The 18,172-nt window shown below is 41.0% G+C and overlaps 1 protein-coding gene across 5 annotated transcripts in view; it reads right to left on the bottom strand.

Moving 5' to 3' along the window:
* The window catches only part of SRGAP1 (SLIT-ROBO Rho GTPase activating protein 1), a 483,812-nt gene that overhangs the window by 22,537 nt on the left and 443,103 nt on the right, over positions 1-18,172 (bottom strand). For all 5 annotated transcript variants that reach the window (XM_029615376.1, XM_029615375.1, XM_029615378.1 and 2 more), the window contains exons 17-18: positions 14,394-14,618; positions 12,846-12,925 (exon numbers count right to left, since the gene is read on the bottom strand). In XM_029615376.1, the coding sequence (XP_029471236.1) occupies positions 12,846-12,925; positions 14,394-14,618 (305 nt within the window). The remainder of the gene's footprint in view (positions 1-12,845; positions 12,926-14,393; positions 14,619-18,172) is intronic.

The raw sequence follows: 18,172 nt of genomic DNA, 5'->3' as shown, positions 1-18,172 counted from the left end.
CGCAGCCACTATAGATGCTCCCTCTACTGCAGTGTTTCTCAACCCTCTCCTGGAGACATACCTAATCTGTAGGGTTTTCAGGATATCCATTATGAATATGCATGAGATAGAGTTGCATACATTGGAGACCCAGGATATGCAAATCTATCTCATGCATATTTATTGTGGCAATCCTGAGAGCCTGACTGGCTAGGTGTGCCTCCAGGAGACAGCTGGGAAACAGTGCTCTACACTTCAACCACCAATCTGTCCACAAGGTCCAATTTACAAAAAAATATTCGCCACTAGGAGTGCTCATACCCATATGAATTTACTACAGCCATCATGAAAAACCCACTTTTCAATGGATACTAACTTAAAACTTTTGAAACCCTTCCATATTTGAAAAATATGAAAGCAAGATATTGCAAACCCTCATCTTTAACTTTATCCAAAAATATTAAAAAGATAAATTTCACATGCTTCCCCTAATTTTACAATTCTAAAACTTTCACATTTTAAATAGGGATTCTCAACCTGGTCCTTGGACACACCTAGCCAGTCAGGTTTACAGGATATCGACAATGAATATGCATGAGATAGATATGAATGAAGTGCCTCCATTGTATGCAAATCTGTCTAATGCATATTCATTGTGTATATCCTAAAAAACCTGACTGGCTGGGTGTGTCTCGAGGATTAGGTTGAGAACCCTGATTCAAAAAATGCTTTTTAAATGGGCAGTACTACTTTTCCATGCCAATTTAGGAATATATGCCTACGTGAAGCACTTTTTTCCCTCAATAGTTCTGTTCTTTTTCCTAACCTTCATCTCTCTTATTTTTCTTAAACCTAGACTATTGAATTTTAAAATGTTGCTTCCCATCTATACAGATATACAGGATAATCCCTTGGCATGGAGGAATAATATAACAATTATAGCAGTGGACTGAGAACTAGGGTTCAAATCTCACTTCTCCCCAGAGAACCCAAGACGGCATCTGGGTAGTAGCAGCAGCAATCCAAAGTTTAACAGGAGTTATAGTTCACTGCTCTTTATCCATAACATTTTCAGGAATTGGCTTCCTTTATGGTATAGAAGAAAGGGAAAGTGAGGTATTTTCTCTCAGAATCTTTGCCAAGCAGCCAAACGTCAACAGATCGTTTTGTCTGTAAAGTCTATAACCCTTTTATTAGATGGAGTGATAAGTGTTTCCTCAAGCTGCAAAATAAAGTCTCAGTACAAGAGACCCTCTAGAACTATGTGAGAAAGTAGAGGTATTGGATCAAGATGCAAATGAAATTTTAATTAAAGACAATAAAGCTTTACATTCCAAATCAGAAGTTTTGGAAAAAAGATTCAGATATCTCAATTTGAGATTTCTTAATTTTCCCAAGACCACCAACATGTCTCCTGGAGATATGTTTAGGAAATATCTGATTGCTATCTTGAAGGTTCCAGCAGAAGCAATTCCTCCTAATTTTATGGTCTTCTACCTGCCGATGAGGAAACAAAAGAGCTCTAGTGCAGATGATGTGGAAAGAGAGCGCAATTGACTTTGGATAGCTTGGACCTCAATGGGGTTTTGGAGGAAGAAGATGCAAGATGTTATGATATCTCAAAACTTCCATGAAAAAATTGTTCACTATGTAAACCGTTATGATGGCTTTACCGAATAACGGTATATAAAACTCATCAAACAAACAAATAAATAAATAAATAAATACATAAATAAGAGTAATTTTATTAGTCATTTTAAGGTGAATATTCAAACGTTGTGCAAATAAAGATAACATGGAGAAGGTGGGACAATGGTTATTCCCCTCCTTCTCCCTTGAAAACATACACACAGACACCAAAATGGGATACAAAATGGCCACAGTTTATTATGCATATACAAATAAACTAAGCCTAAACCATAACACATCCTCCCCCATCAACAAATGTTTTTCATCATAAGAACATGCCATACTGGGTCAGACCAAGGGCCCATCAAGCCCAGCATCCTGTTTCCAACAGTGGCCAATCCAGGCCATAAGAACCTGGCAAGTACCCAAAAACTAAGTTTATTCCATGCTATTTTTGCTAGTAATAGCAGTGGCTTTTTCTAAGTCACCTTAATTAATAGCAGGTAATGGCCTTCTCCTCCAAGAACTTATCTAAACCTTTTTTAAACCCAGCTACACTAACTGCACTAACCACATCCCCTGGCATCAAATTCCAGAGTTTAATTGTGCGTTGAGTGAAATATAACTTTCTCCGATTAGTTCTAAATGTGCCACATGCTAACTTCATGGAGTGCCCCCTAGTCTTTCTATTATCCGAAAGAGTAAATAACTGATTAGCCCATTCTAGACCTCTCATGATTTTAAACACCTATATCATATCCCACCTCAGCTGTCTCTTCTCCAAGCTAAAAAGTCCTAACATCAACTACTAGTATGTCACCACATCCCAATGATATACTGATGCACATCCCCCACCTTACCTCATGGCCACTGCCGTTACCAGTCCCCTTGCCACATCCCAGCAAGAAAACCCTACAGCTCGCACAGCAACCCCCAGTATGCGTGTCTGACGTGTGTAGCAGCTCCCCCAACTAGTCCTGCCCTACCATGACCCCCACATGACAAAGTCCCAAAGTTAACAATGAGCAAACCTTAGGCTTGGGTTACCCCACCTTGCAACATAAACAATAAGTAATCAAAACAATAAGTAATAAAATCCAAAGCATTCAATTACATATCAATATCAAACAAGAGAGGTAGGGTGGGAGAAAAAACACCCCTGCCGTGCCGACCGTTGAGAGACCTCACAAGGAGCTCCCTCAATGATCCCAGGTAAATCAAAAAAGGCGCCAAGCACATGCACACCCCCCCACCTCCCCTTCACTCCCAGCAGTACTTGCCCTGAAGCTACCAATCCTGAATCCCTGCTTTTTTAAAAAATCTACCCCTTCTTGCACCACCCCTCCCCCCCCTGACTCCCTGATAAAAAACATAAGAAATTAATCAGGGAATTACCGCCTGCTACAATGTTAATTGTGGCATAGTGGATCCTGCCCCCCCTGCCTTATACTTAGCAGTAACGCATGTAAAACAGCATATACACGAGTATGTGCTATTTTAGAAACCTCAACATACACACATAAATCAGAGTCCGTGAATACATTTGCGATTGTAAAAGAGGTGCAGGCCAGGGGTGTTCTGGGTTGGGGCCAATATTTATGCGAGAAAGTTGCTATTTTATAAGCATGTAAATTTGGCAGCTCGCTTGTGTAGATTTACACCTGCTCAATATCTGGAATAATTGATTGTAAACATCTTAAAAATGAAATACTGACTGGGAGGGGGAGGGGGGGGTCTGGTAGAATTGGAGAAATTCAGGCTGAAGAGCCAGGAGGGTCTTAATGACCTGCAGATGAACTGGGCAAACTGGTAGACTAATTGGTAAAAACCACAGCCAACAAAATACCGTATTCAGACTGTCACAATACAAACATTGTAAAAATTGGTAAAACTGGTAATTTCATTGCCACGCGCATGTTAGAAAATCTCCAGACTTATGTATGTAAAAGCAGACTTACTTATCCGGCTATCTGATTTAGCTGGATAAATAGCATGTTTTAGATTTATCCAAGTATTTGACATAGGGCCTCATTTACTAAGAATTTTTCCCATAGACACAGAATGGGAGAAAAGCCTTAGTAAATCAGGCCCTTAGCCGGAATTACTAAGGCTAAGACTTATCCAGCTAATTACTGGCTTTGCCGCTACTTAGCCAAATTAATTGGTACTTAACCAGATAACTTGGATTTTATCCAGATAAGTACAAAATATATATTTGCGTGTTTTTTACACATGCGCATACGTTCCCTGTGTATATTTATGTGTATTTTATAACCCGCGTACATTGTACGTGCACGGGTCAGTAGAACCCCCTCTGCCCACTCCCTAAGTTAGGAAACCCCACCCTCTTGTAACAAAACAATTGCCTCTCAAAGCTTACTTTACTCCCTATTGGTATACTGGGGTAGAAGCGCCTTCAACTGGCTCCTACCCTGTTGGCTCCATTTTCAAAATGGCATCTGCTGATTTCAGATGGATCACGTAGAGGTGGGGGCAATTTTTTTTTTTTTACAAGGAGATGGGGGCTTCCTTACTTGGGGGTGGGGAGAGGCCTCTTACTTCTATTTTAACTTTCAGTTGCTCGAGGGTGTGGGAGGAGTGTTGGGAGAGAGGGGTTTCACTAAACTGCCACCAATTTTTTTTCTCAGGGCTGGGGTACTTTACCGGGGCCAGAAGTCCTGGGATGTTGGGTAACCATAGCATATTGCACAAAACTACCGACTGCAGCAACATGTGGAAAACTACCGAAGGTTTAGCTAAACTGTGTAACTTTCTGTGTGGTAAATGTACTACACTGACTCTTTGGATTGTAAACCTTCAGGAGCAGGTAAAATATCTACTGATACCCGAAACGTAGCTCACCTTAAGCTCAGATTTAGAAAGGCAAGTAATTAAATCTAAAAACCAAATCCATATGAATCCATGGTACTGCTCATATTCTAGTTATACAATGATACATAAAACATCCTGTAAAACAAATAATAATCACAGGACTAACTATAAGTATTACATACAATCATCTTAATGACATTTGGTACTGCATGCTTCTCAGTCTCTGCCTTCATTCATTTGAACTCTACTTTTAACTACCAACTCATATCTTACACAGCAGTGTTAGTTGAAATGGACTATGTGTGGTACAGCTGTACAATTATAATGCACTGTATTGCATAGTTACATAGTAGATGACAGCAGAAAAAGACCAATTAGCTCATCTAGTCTGCCCGGGTATTCCTACCACACTGCAAGGATATATCCCAAATGTCAGCCAAAGAAGCCTGACCATTTACAAGATATCACCATTCAAGCCAGTTTTTGTTTTTTTCCTCATTGGTTCTATCTCATCCTGGGTAGATGACCATACATGATCCCATAATTAATCCAACACCCATCCCCTCTACCTCCATTTGTCCTATTGCAATCCACACAGCTTCCAAAACTACTGAGGTTGTTGCCTGTACATCCAGTTTCCTAGGACTCTGTGGTCTTATTTATTTATTTATTTATTTTATATACCGACATTCTGAAACAATCATATCGGTTCACAACAATATAATAACATTTTATAAAAGATACATAAATAACAAAGATAAAATACATACCATAACAAAAATAAAATAAATCGATGCCATAAAAATAATGTAAATATTAGCATAAAAACATATAAAAAAGAAAGAATAAAACAGAAAAGAGAAAAAAAAAGCTTCTTGTTAACCTCAGGTACCATCAATGCTCCTAATTATTAAAATTTCATATTGACTCTCCAAATGCCTGCTTGAACAACCAGGTTTTCAAGTTCTTCTTGAAGGTCTGAAAGTTAGATTCAAGCCTTAGCTCAATTGGTAATGAATTCCACAATTTAGGTCCAGCCAATGATAGCACTCTCTCTCTCTCTTACTCTATTCAAGTGGGCTAAACTGGGGGATGGAATAGTCTTGCTGGACAGTACATGTCCAGCAGTAACCTGCTGGTATGACCTAGTTGATTTCTCGGGGAGTTGAAGCCTGCTGGTACCAGCCTGGCTAAAACATGGTCTGCAGTATTGCTAGGTTTAACTTCCTTTCTCTGTCCTTTGTTTTGTCCTTATCACCACTTCCTTTGCCTCTACTGCAAACTATCAACCCAGTTTCTATCACTGTTATAGAATATGGTAGCAGATAAGGTTCATTAGGCTCATCTAATCTTTCAACTTCACCTCTGGTGCAATGCCACAGACCCCTGACAGTCTCTGTTCTTCTGTCTGACTTCTTTGCCATGAGGGATCTTCTGTGTTCATTCCACACCTTCTTAATTTCTGTTTTATTTTTCATTACCATCTCATTGGGAATCCATTCCATGTGACCACCATATTTTAAGTGAAAAAATAATTTCTAATATTGTTCCTGAACCTATCTGCTTGGAGCCTCATACTGCAACCTCTTGTTCTACATCAACCTTTCACATTCGAGAGCCACGAAACTAGAATTCAAAGAGGCAGTTACCATGACTTTCACAGACAGGGAAGAGATGACCCCCACTCCACCATATTCACACAAAAGAAAAGGCCAATTCTCTCTCAGACACACACACTTACTCTCCAGACACAAAGACACACACATACATTCTCTTTCTCAGATACAAAGACACACATACACTCACTCTCTCAGACACAAAGATATACCCACATACATATGCTCTCTCAGACACAAACACACACACAAACACACACACTTTCTCTCTCTCTCTCTCACGCACACACATTCTTCTGTTGTGCTGCTGCTCATGTGCTCATTCAGTGAGTACCCCCTGCCCCAGTACTTCTGATTTATGTAAAGATTTTGCTTGCTGCCAGCCATTCCGTAGCCTGTAGCAGTCCCCTCCCTTTCCATTCCAACCCCTTCTTGACACCTATACTTTCCAGGAGACTCAATGTTTCCATAGCTAGTGCATAATGCTCATGTGATACTGGTTGGCTACCTCTGTGCTAGCAGAATACCTCACACATGTAGAACACAGACAGACCCTCATCAAATACAGAACAAAAATGTGACCATGAAGTAGAAATAGAAATGTACAGATACAAATTAAACTTGAAACTGCAAAAAACCTGAGTGTATTATAAAGTGCAACAGGAAATATAAAACATTCATAGTAATAAAATCATACTAATAAAAATAATACATATTTCAAAGCAACCAAGAATAGAATATCCAATAATTAAAAACTTCCTAAACACCAATTAAATTTCAAAACATTAAATAATAACCAAAAGTTAATACTAATGAGGATTAAAAAAACCTCAGGCTCTCCATGCCTGGGATCTTTTCATTTCCAGTCACCCTGAAATTGTTGTAGATTGTGCAGAGGGAGACTGCACAATCTTTATTTTCTCTCACATACGCACTCACACGCAAGCACTATCTCTCTCACACACAAACACAGGCACTCTCTCAAGGCCTTGTCTTTAGCCACCATGGGATGGATTCTATGCTGGCCCCCTTCTTCAGCTGCCACAGGATGGGGTCCTTGGAGGCTCTCCATTCCTCTTCTATGGTGGCTTGTCAGGAATCTTCTTTGGCTGAGGAGTAATTTAAGGAAGTATAGGGAGCATCATTCAGGCAGAGGTGGTGAAGACAAAGACGGTGTATTAATTCAAGAAAGCATGGGACAAGTACAGGAGATCTCTGAGCGAGTGGTAGGGGCTGTAGAGTTGAGCAATTGTGTGGATGGGCAGATTAGACAGACCATATGATCTTTTTCTGGTATCATGTTTCTATAGACTTTAACCTCTTGAAAAAGCAAGATCCTATGCAAATCAGCATTAGGGCAAGTTTGCTATAGGACATTGCGATTTCTTGCCATGGACACTTGGATTACCAATGAAGGCAGTATTTTCTCCTTTTGGCAGACCTGGTTCTTCTCAATCTACTGGTCTGCAAGTAATCAGCACATGTAATTTGATGGTTTAGCAGTACTTTCAATGCTGTCCATTTCTGGCATCACAGGCTGTACGGGCATTTGTTTGCAAAAACAAACTACAACCAACTGAATAAAATCAACTGAAGCAATGTATTAAAAAAACTCCATTGGTTATGTGTTAAATGTTTTAGAGTTATTGACAATAATAAAGGGACCACGGACTTTTATTTATTTATGTCTCATAGTTTATATCACCCATCTAGCCTACAAAACTTCTAGATTCATTTATTTTCTTTAGGATTTATTTTTTTGTAGGATTTACAGTGATTGCAAATCTTTACTTTTTCTGTTTATGTATGGCTCCTATTTCATAGAAGCAGTGATACATCAAATTATGTACTATCTTTGGGGCTACTGGCACACTTATCAGCTGTTTATTTTTTAAGATAAATTAAACTAGGATCAAATTGACTATTAAGATTGTAATTTGATTGTCTATTGTTTTTTAGTCATTGCACATTTGTATATTTGATTTCTGTTTTATAATATTTTATTTTTAAATTATGTTTGTTGTATGTTCATTATTTATGATTGTTTTTTTAATTGTAATTTAAATGTTATTGACTTTTAATATCAAATACACAGATGATGCAGAGGTTAAACATGTAAGCACATATAACATCAGTAAACATAATAACATAACAGAAGACACTATTAACAATCATCCATGATAATACCTCCATATCCAACACTTATCTCAGAAAATTCCTCTTTCCCTCTGTCACCCCTCAAGCCCCCCAACCCTTCTCCCTTAATTTCCAATCTACCAGAAATAATATCATCAAACAAAATTCAGCAATATTAATTCCTGGTATATCAATCCAAACTTTTTACTTTCCTTGTCGTCCCCCTCCCTTTTCCCTTCCCTTCATTATCATACCACACCTCCACCATGTGGAAGTATAATATCACAACTGAAATGTCCCCACCCAATCACATCATACACTCTGCTAATATAAAAGAAATACAGAAATATATCCTCCTTTCATTACCAGTTATATATATACAAGCCGTTAAGCCCGTCACAACGGGCTACATTACATTTTTGTTTTCGGTCCATTTTCGAAAACAGCACCCTCCTACACTTTTTCTCCCTCATTCCCCCTTCCCCTCAGTCACTCACCCCCTTCCCACCCCTCAGTCTTACTCACTCTCTGTCTCCCACTGCCTCCTTCCCCTCACTCTCACTCTCACCTCCCTCCCCTTCCCTCAGTCACTCCCCACCCTGTCTCAATCCCATCCCCTCTCCCTCAGCCCTCCTCCACTCCTTTTCTCTGCTCCATAACTTCTTACCCTTCCACTTACTCACATCCCTGTCTCTCACCTCCCCCTCATTCTCCCTCTCTCCTCACTCTTCCCCCCCTCTCAGTCCCTCCCTCCCTCAGTCCCTCCCCCTCCCTCCCTCCCTCCCTCTCACTCAGTCCCTCCCCCTCACTCAGTCCCTCCCTCCCCCTCACTCAGTCCCTCCCCCTCCCTCCCACTCAGTCCCTCCCTCCCCCTCACTCAGTCCCTCCCCCTCCCTCCCACCCTCTCTCTCACTCAGTCCCTCCCCCTCCCTCCCTCCCTCACTCAGTCCCTCCCTCCCCCTCACTCAGTCCCTCCCTCCCTCCCACTCAGTCCCTCCCTCAGTCCCTCCCTCCCTCCCACTCAGTCCCTCCCACTCCCTCCCTCCTCTCACTCCCTCCCTCTCACTCAGTCCGTCCCTCCGTCCCTCCCTCTCTCTCTCTCCTCCCTCCCTCCCTCGCTACTGGCCCCCGCTGCTCCTCATCGTCGTTCGCTGCCGTCGCTGCCGCCGCCGCTCGACGCCGCCACCGCTGCCACCCGACGCCGCTGCTGCCACCCGCCGCCGCCGCCGCAGCCACCCGACGCCGCCATCGCCGCTGCCACCCGACGCCGCCATGTTTTTTTTTTTTTACACTGGCTAAGATCGAAGTCCTTGCCCGTACATGCGCAGTAGAGCTGAGCTCTACTGCGCATTTGCGGGCCGTCGGTCATGGCCCATTTATAAGGTAGATATTTCCACATGCAAAAACCCTTAAACTTAGAGACTGGAATTTGTCTCTTAAGGCTCTGCATTCCTCCCAAAAATAAAACGGCATTATATTTAAATTGCATAATAAACACATAAAATATATAAGATAAGCAATAAGTCCCTCTTAAAAATCTCAGGTCAATGCATCTTTGGAGAAGGATGCCCCTGAATGCCTCAATCTCTTTCCTCCTTTTGGAACACATTGCCACTTCGCAGGGCCTTCCTGTGAATGCGATGGTGAAAGACTCTTGGCTTTGACTAGGCTTCTGTAAAGTTAAATCCAAATCAGTCAGCATCATCCTAGCTTCCTCTGGTGTACAGACTTGCGACAATTTCCCATCAGTGGAGTAGAGGAGTAGCCATAGTGGTTAGAGCAGTGGGCTCGGAACTGGGGAGACCATAGTTCAAGTTTCACTGTCGCTCCTTGTGAGCTTGGGCAAGCCACTTTACCCTTCATTGCCTCAAGTATAAGCACACCCCTAGAGTCATCAAAATGTGAAAATAATGCATGCATAATGCCCGCCCTAAGAAAAAGGGGTGTGTTTATGGAAATTTTAGAATTACCACACACATGATAATATACTGCTTCACATCGGTAGTATTGCGTGGTGCAGTAAACTTTTCGCGGCCAGTGATAATTCCTATTTTGCATCTTGCGCTGAGAGAAAGCGAGAGAGCACATCTATGGCCTTCATAGTAGACAAGTAGCTCAAGGTGAGGTGTTGGTGGTGGTTTAGGGGCCAGTTTATCTTGCAGTGAGTCCTATGAACAGCATAGTACACCTCAGTGAAGACTAGACTTCATTTGGAGTGAGGAAAGTCTCACAAAGATGAAATTTTGTTATATGTTATTTCAAACTAGGTTGATGGGACCCTGAGTCCATCAAGCTAGGGTGAGAGAACATAGTAGAAATTTCATCTTTGTGAGACTTTCCTCACTCCAAATGAAGTCTAGTCTTCACTGAGGTGTACTATGCTGTTCGTAGGACTCACTCTGCAAGATAAACTGGCCCCTAAACCACCACCAAAACCTCACTTTGAGTTATTAAATGACCCACCTATAGGCATATAAATAGTTGTACACTGTGAGGGCCTCCCCAAAGGCTCTCTCTCTATACTCTACTCCCCCTCCCCTCTCCTCCCAAGCCCAGAAATGGCCGAAATGCAATTCTAAAAATTTATCGCGACTTGTGTTACGGCTGTTTCGGGCATATTGCACAGCTTAACGCCAGGAAAAAAGGTGTAGTTATTTCTGGCATTGAAACTATGCGATAGCATGCATTATGCCATTGTACGGTGCGATAGTGCCCTTCATTTTAATAATTCCTGCCCAAATTCCTCCCTAATCCCACCCCTTCCTGAAATTTGCATTCACACCATGTGATAGCATTATCGCATGTGTTATGGCGTTAACACATGCGTTAACACATGCGTTAATGTGTTATCGCATGCGTTAATGCTATAACGCATTTTGATGAATGACCCCATTTTATTGTAAGGCCTCTGGGGGCTTTGAAATACCGAAAAGTGGATATAAAAAATCTAAGAAATAATAACAATGGTAAACAAAAGGCCAAAGGGGAATAACCAACGATAATCAAAATAGCTACTATATCCTTAAATTTCCTTCACTTCCTTATCATTATAAGAAACAGATCCTGGAACCCATCCATCTGGCAAGCTTAAGAATCTTTTCTTTTAAGGAGAACTTGTGGAAACAGACAATTATGTCACGTGGAAAATTGTCCCGGAGCTGCTCAAGCAACTGGTGTGCTCTGTCAAGCTCAACTGGGGGAAGATCTTCCATCTCTTCATCTTGACTTAATATTAATGTACATATACTATTTATAATCTGGCTGAAAACTCCAAATTCTGGCCCCTCCGGCATTCCACTAAATCGCATATCTACACGCTTGGACCTGTTCTCCAGATCTTCAATTCTTTCACTTAGCTTCCTTTTCTCTTTTTCCAAGCCAGTGATCTCTGACATTTGGATAGGGTTTCCTCGAGACCATCCAGTCACACCTTGTCTTCCTACATCCATTTTGGTTTCCTCTGAGCCTCCTTCATCGCTGCTAGGCCTCGTCAACTTGATCATCACATTAGTAAAAGAAAACTGCCGCAAGTCCACTTGCTTCTTTCTCATGGACTTCACGAAGTAAGAGGAATTATAATTCTTTCAAATTATATTTCGTCCAGCCATTTTTGCCTTCTAAAAATAAGGATGTTATTTGATTGCAGTGGGAGCTGAATGCTCAGGCAGTCATAAGCTGGGATGATGCAACTTCCCCTTTTTGATTGTTTTTATGGAACCCACTTAGAACTGATGATAGTGTGGGTAGACATTTTTTTAAAATAAATAAATAGTGACTATCTTTTTTTAAAGTCTGCCTTCTAACATGCCTCAGTTTCTGGCTCTATTTATATTTAATCCTTTTCTTTAAAGAGCTAAATTTATTAAGGTTATAGTTTATTTTCAGCAAGGACATTTTGATTACAGTTAGGAGGTTTCAGTTTAACAGTAGTCAAATTAAGGTAATTTGACATACTGGAAAATCTATAAATATGTTTGATATTGCTTGAGCTTCACAGAGCCTAGAAACATCAGGGAATCCCAATGACAGTGTAATATTCTGAGGAGGAGGTTGTTGGTATCTAAAATGACCCTACCTGCTCCTGCTAAAAAAATCTATAAACTATGCAAAAATCAATCCTTAATAGAATAAGACTGAACTACACTCGGATACATTGCAAGAGTGCCCACAATTCACCATATAGATTTACATTCCCTCTACATGATGAAATATTTAGAAATGAGTGAGTTCTTATTTCTAAATCCAAACCACCCATACTCAAATCCATGGGGAGTTTGACTTGACAGACATAATTAGCTTTTAACGCTAGGTCAGACCTAATCCAAAGCCTCTAATTCCTACCTCCAATTGCCCTTAACTGAATCAAATATTTCCAGAAGTAGTCAGAATCATAAATGTTTACTGGGTTAAATTTGACTATATATTGAGTAAATATCAGAAGCAGATGAGAGTAGGTTCAAAGTCCAAGGAAAACTGATTTCACTTAACAAAAAGATGTGGGCTAAGTTGTGTGAGAATGCAAAATGCCAGGCCTTCAATTCTCTGGTCTCAAAGGCGGCAAATATGAAATGTAACAAAATATCTTCTGCGTGATACATATTGTATGTGTACATTACCAAAGCACTGGAGGGTGAGAAATTATGAAGGACATACCATCCTCGCTGGTGTGGGGTTCAGTACCAGCATCCTGTTCCACTTCCTCTAATGTTCCATGCTCACTGTAGGGGCTATCACTGTTAAACACAAACAACCATTGTTTTCATACCATGAGGGCCACAGAACCTCACTTAAGAAATTATAAAACTCATATATGAAACATATTGCTATGCTCACTGTGGTTTAAAAATATATAATGACTGAGTATCTTATTAAAATGGTACACCACTAGGAGGTGGAGGTGACATGCCAAATCAAACAAAACAGGTAGAGGTATGTAAACATCAATTAAAAGGCTGTCCACAATCCAATAAGTGCATAAAATAAAATCAGTTTAATGCAGCCAAGAGATCATCTTGGCAAATAATACAGAGTCTCTGGTTCCCCGCCACAGACCGTGTTTTGCTGCATCAGGAAGGACATTGACCTTTAACCACAATAAATATATGACAGACAAGCCGAAAAGTAAAAGGACAGATCGGGTGAACAACAACAACCAATGACAATTGAGAGCAGCTGACCAATAGAAAAACCAGAAACCCAGGAAAACTACAGTATATACAGTATTAGCTAAAGAAACATAAAAGCCAGTTACCTATACAACACAGCAACAAAAATATAAATATATGTAGGATCGAAAGAATACACACCATTCTATTTCTTGATTAAGGCCTGTCAGGAAGAGGGTAATGTAATAGAAAAAATTCCTTAATCAATTGTCATTGGTTGCTGTTGGTCATGTGAATTCTTTGGCGTGGTTTTTGAATGCTGATAAAATGTTTCAAGAGCTTTGTATTGAATGTCTAAACACTAAAAGGTTTGTATCAAGCTTATGCTGTTGTTCATTGTTTTCTGAAACTTTACAGGTATGTACACAGCGTTACGTGCTATTGTTCACCCGATCTGTCCTCTTATTTTTCGGCTTGTCTGTCATATATTTATTTTGGTTAAAGGTCAATGTCCCTCCTGATGCAGCAAAACACGGTCCGTGGCGGGGGTCCAGAGACTCTGTATTATTAATTTGTCTCTTGCCTGTAATAAACTGATTTTACTATACTATATGTACTTTTTGGAATGTGGACAGCTACTTAATTCTGACTTTATTGTTTGTCTTATTAAAATGGTGCCTTCGTGTAAGTCTGAAGCAGAACCAAGGCATTTTCCTCAAGTATTTCATAAGTCTGACAGGTTTACAAGCAACATGGGGCATTCTTTTTTTCCCTGGCAGTTTTCTTCCTGCTCCTTTAGGCTTCTAGTTCAATTGGAACTAGAGCTGGAATCCGGCACCTTAAGCTTTCATTTGCAACTTCCCAGGGATTTTTTCTCCGTTTATATCCCCTACCATTGCAACAAGAGTTCTTCTGGAACCTTGTAACCTGGGCCCTAAAGCTACATTTCCAACATGAAATCTTTTCTCTAAATTTACTCTACTTTGATCATTTTCCCTCCACACAAATCATTGTACTGTGGAATAAACTGACATTTATGCAAACCACAGTTGTCTGATATCATGTGAAGGCGGAAAGATAAAAGTAAAAAACTCACCAGTAATCGTCTCCAGCCATACATTTTTCATACACAGGGCCCTCTAGTTCTTTAGCATCTGGGAAAATGATCTCATGATGGATGATAATAGTTTTGATGATTTCATTCACATGAGCTTGACAGGACACTTGGTCTTGTATATCTGGAACAGGCATCAATGTTGGACCAAAACAAATTGCCAAGTTGCATGGATCCATCATGTTCTCATCACTGTATTGTGAAAGACTGTTTCAAAGTAAATGAAGAGGAAACAGTAAACAGGGAAACCCTGGTATCTATCATTATGCTGACAGTTGGGATAGAAAATTAAACAAAACTTATTGTACAGTGAAAACATTCTATCATCTATCCTAACAAAAATTATTTGAAGTTTTCTAATACATTTTACAATGCAGGAATTAATTGAATTCAATTGATTTTAACTATGAAACTGGGTAAAACCTGGCTGATAGCGCTAACCTTCAAAAAGGAGACAGAGCAGCTTTTAAACTAAAACATGGGGGTAAGCAGTTGCGCAGTAGCACATGGTTTGGAGGGAAGTACTAAAATAACAGAGGAGTTACAGCATCCCGATAGAGAATTCCAATAAAAGCAAAAGTAGCCCATGTGCCAATATGTAAAGAACTACCTGAATTAAGATTCCAAATTACCATGTCAATTAATAAAAATTGTTAATACAAACAAAAAACATACTTTGAAATGTCTGTATGCTAATGCCAGAAGTCTAAAAAGTAAGATGGGAGTTAGAATGTATAGTACTGAATGAAGAGGTAGCCATAATTGGCATTTCAGAGACCTGATGGAAGGAGGATAACCAATGGGAGAGTGCTATACCAAGGTACAAATTATATTGCAATGATAAGGTGGATCAACTCATGGTGAGAGGCACTTTAGGTTAAGGATGGCATAGAGACCAACAGGATAAAAATCCTGCAGGAGACTAAATGCACAGTAGACTCTTTATGGTTGGAAATTCCATGTGTGATGGGGAAGAGTATAGTGGTGGGGAAATACCATCCACCTGGTCAAAATGAACAGAAAGGATGATAAAGTGCTAACAGTGATTAAAAAAGCTAATAAATTTGGCAGGACAGTAATAATGGGAGATTTCAATTACCCAATACTGACTGGATAAATGTAACATCAGGACATGCTAGGGAGATAAAGTTTCTAGATGAAATGATAGCAATATGAAGCAGTTGATCCAGGAACCAATGAGAGGGGAAGCAATTTTAGATCTAATTTTTAGTGGATTGCAGGATTTGATGTGAGAAGTAACTCTGGTGGGGTCGCTCAGCAACCTAATCATAATGCAATCACATTTGAATTAATGACTAGAGGGAGGACATTAAGTAAATCTACAGCTCAAGCATTAAACTTTCAAAAGGGAGACGTTGATAAAATGAGAAAAATATAAAAAGGTGAAAAGTGCAGCTACAAAGGTTAAGAGGTGTAGTCATGGTGGATAATACTATAATACATTGAAATAGTCAGCTCAGTGTACTGCAGCAGTCAAAATAGCAAACATAATGTTAGGAATTATTAGGAAGGGAATGGTTAATAAAACAGAAAATGTCATAATGTCTCCGTATCGTTCCATGGTGAGATCGCACCTTGAATACTGTGTACAATTCTGGTTGCCGCATCTCAAAAAAGACATAGTGGCGATGGAGAAGGTACAGAGAAGGGCGACCAAAATGATAAAGGGGACAGCTTCCCTATGAGGAAAGACTAAAGAAGTTAGGACTGTTCAGCTTGGAGAAGAGACGGCTGAGGGGGGATATGATAGAGGTGTTTAAAAACATGAGAGGTCTAGAACGGGTAAATGTGAATCGGTTATTTACTCTTTTGGATAATAGAAGGACTATGGGGCACTCTATAAAGTTAGCATGTAGCACATTTAAAACTAATCAGAGTAAGTTCTTTTTCACTCAATGCACAATTAAACTCTGGAATTTGATGCCAGGGGATGTGGTTAGTGCAGTTAGTGTAGCTGGGTTTAAAAAAGGTTTAGATAAGTTCTTGGAGGAGAAGTCCATTACCTGCTATTAATCAAGTTTACTTAGAAAATAGCCACTGCTATTACTAGCATCAGTAGCATGGGATAGACTTAGTTTTTGGGAACTTGCCAGATATTTATAGCCTGGATTGGCCTTTGTTGGAAACAGGATGCTGGGCTTGATCGACCCTTGGTCTGACCCAGTATGCCATGTTCTTATGTTCTTATGTACTGTTAAAAATACCATCCTGGAAAACCAGTCCAGATATTCCACCCATTAAAAAAAGTGAAAGGAAGACCGAACAACTGCCAGCATGGTCAAAAGGTGAGGGGAAAGAGGCTATTTTAGCCAAAAGAACTTCTTTCAAAAACTGGAAAAAGGATTCATCTGAAGAAAACCGGAAAAAACATAAGCATTGGCAAGTTAGATTAAAATACTGAAAAGTTGAGCCAAAAGAGAATTTGAAAAGAAGCTGGCCATAGAAGAAATACCTCGTAGTAAAAATTAAAAAAAATATATCTGAAGTAGGAATGAGGGAGTCAGTTGGACTGTTAGATGATCGAAGGGTTACAGGGGCACTTAGGAAAGACAAGGTCATTGCAGAGAGGCAATATGAATTATTTGCTTCAGTGTTTACTGAAGAGAATGTAGGAGAGATATCTGTCCTGGTGTTAGGACCGCCGGCGGCGGCGGCCCGTGAACGGGGCCAGGTGTCATGGCCGCCGGCAGCGGGGAGCTGTGTCTGGGATGACGGCTGCGGCGGCCCTGATAATGGCCACTCACCAGGGTCGGGTTCCGGAGGCTCCGCGGAGGCAGAGGGGCCTCTCGGGATTTGCTTTCGCGGCTCCTGCCGCTGCCTGGCCCGGCTGATTGGGCTCTGCTCGGCCAGGCTGACTCCTCCCCCTTCTGGCTCTGCTAGAGCCGCGTGCGTGTGGCTGCTATAGATTTAAAGGGGCCACGACAGGAAGTTGTCGTGACTCCTTCCTGAAGACTCCTCCCTGGATTTTCGCATTTAAGGCTTGGTCTGCTCCTCAGACCTTGCCTTGGTATCAAGGTTCCTGGCTGGGTTTGTCCAGTGCTCCGTGCTCCTGTTTTGGTTCTTCGTCCCGCTCTGCTCCTCCTCCCTGTTGGACTGACTCTTGGCTCCTGACCTTCGGACTGGCTTTCATGTTCCCTGTGGCTTGATCTTGGACCGGCTTTCGTCTCTTCTCCTGGCTTGCTCCTGGACTGGCTTTGGACCCTTCTCCTGACTCGTCTCTGGATTGGCTTTTGACCCCTCTCGTGCATTCGGACCCTCAGACCGGCTCTTGACTTCCTCTCGACTCCTTCTTTAAGACTACCATGACCTGCTGGAGGCACTAGCCGTCTGGAAACCACGACCTGCAGGAGGCGCCTGCATCCAGACCGTTCTTCAGTCTTCAAGTGAGTCTCCTAAGTCCCAGTGGCTGGATCCCTAAGGGCCCCTCCTGGGGGTATCACGAGCTTCCAGGGTGAAGTCTTCTTGCAACACCCACAACCTTTGGCCTTGCCCTTTGACGGTAGAGACCTAAAGGAAGTTAAGTCCCTTTTGGGTAGCGCTGACTCTACCTCGAAACAGGGGTCCACCTTCCGGTTCATAACACCCGGAAACTATTTTCAATGGGGATGATTCAGAGGAACTGAATCAAATCACTATGAAGCTGGAAGATGTAATAAGTCAGACTGACAAACTAAAGAGTAGCAAATTGCCTGGACCGCAGAACTCTGAAAGAACTCATAAATGAAACAGAAAAAAGCAAA

This window comes from Rhinatrema bivittatum, chromosome 9 (assembly GCF_901001135.1).
Source record: "Rhinatrema bivittatum chromosome 9, aRhiBiv1.1, whole genome shotgun sequence".
Classification (NCBI taxonomy): domain Eukaryota; kingdom Metazoa; phylum Chordata; class Amphibia; order Gymnophiona; family Rhinatrematidae; genus Rhinatrema; species Rhinatrema bivittatum.
This window is presented reverse-complemented; position numbering and strand designations above follow the sequence as displayed.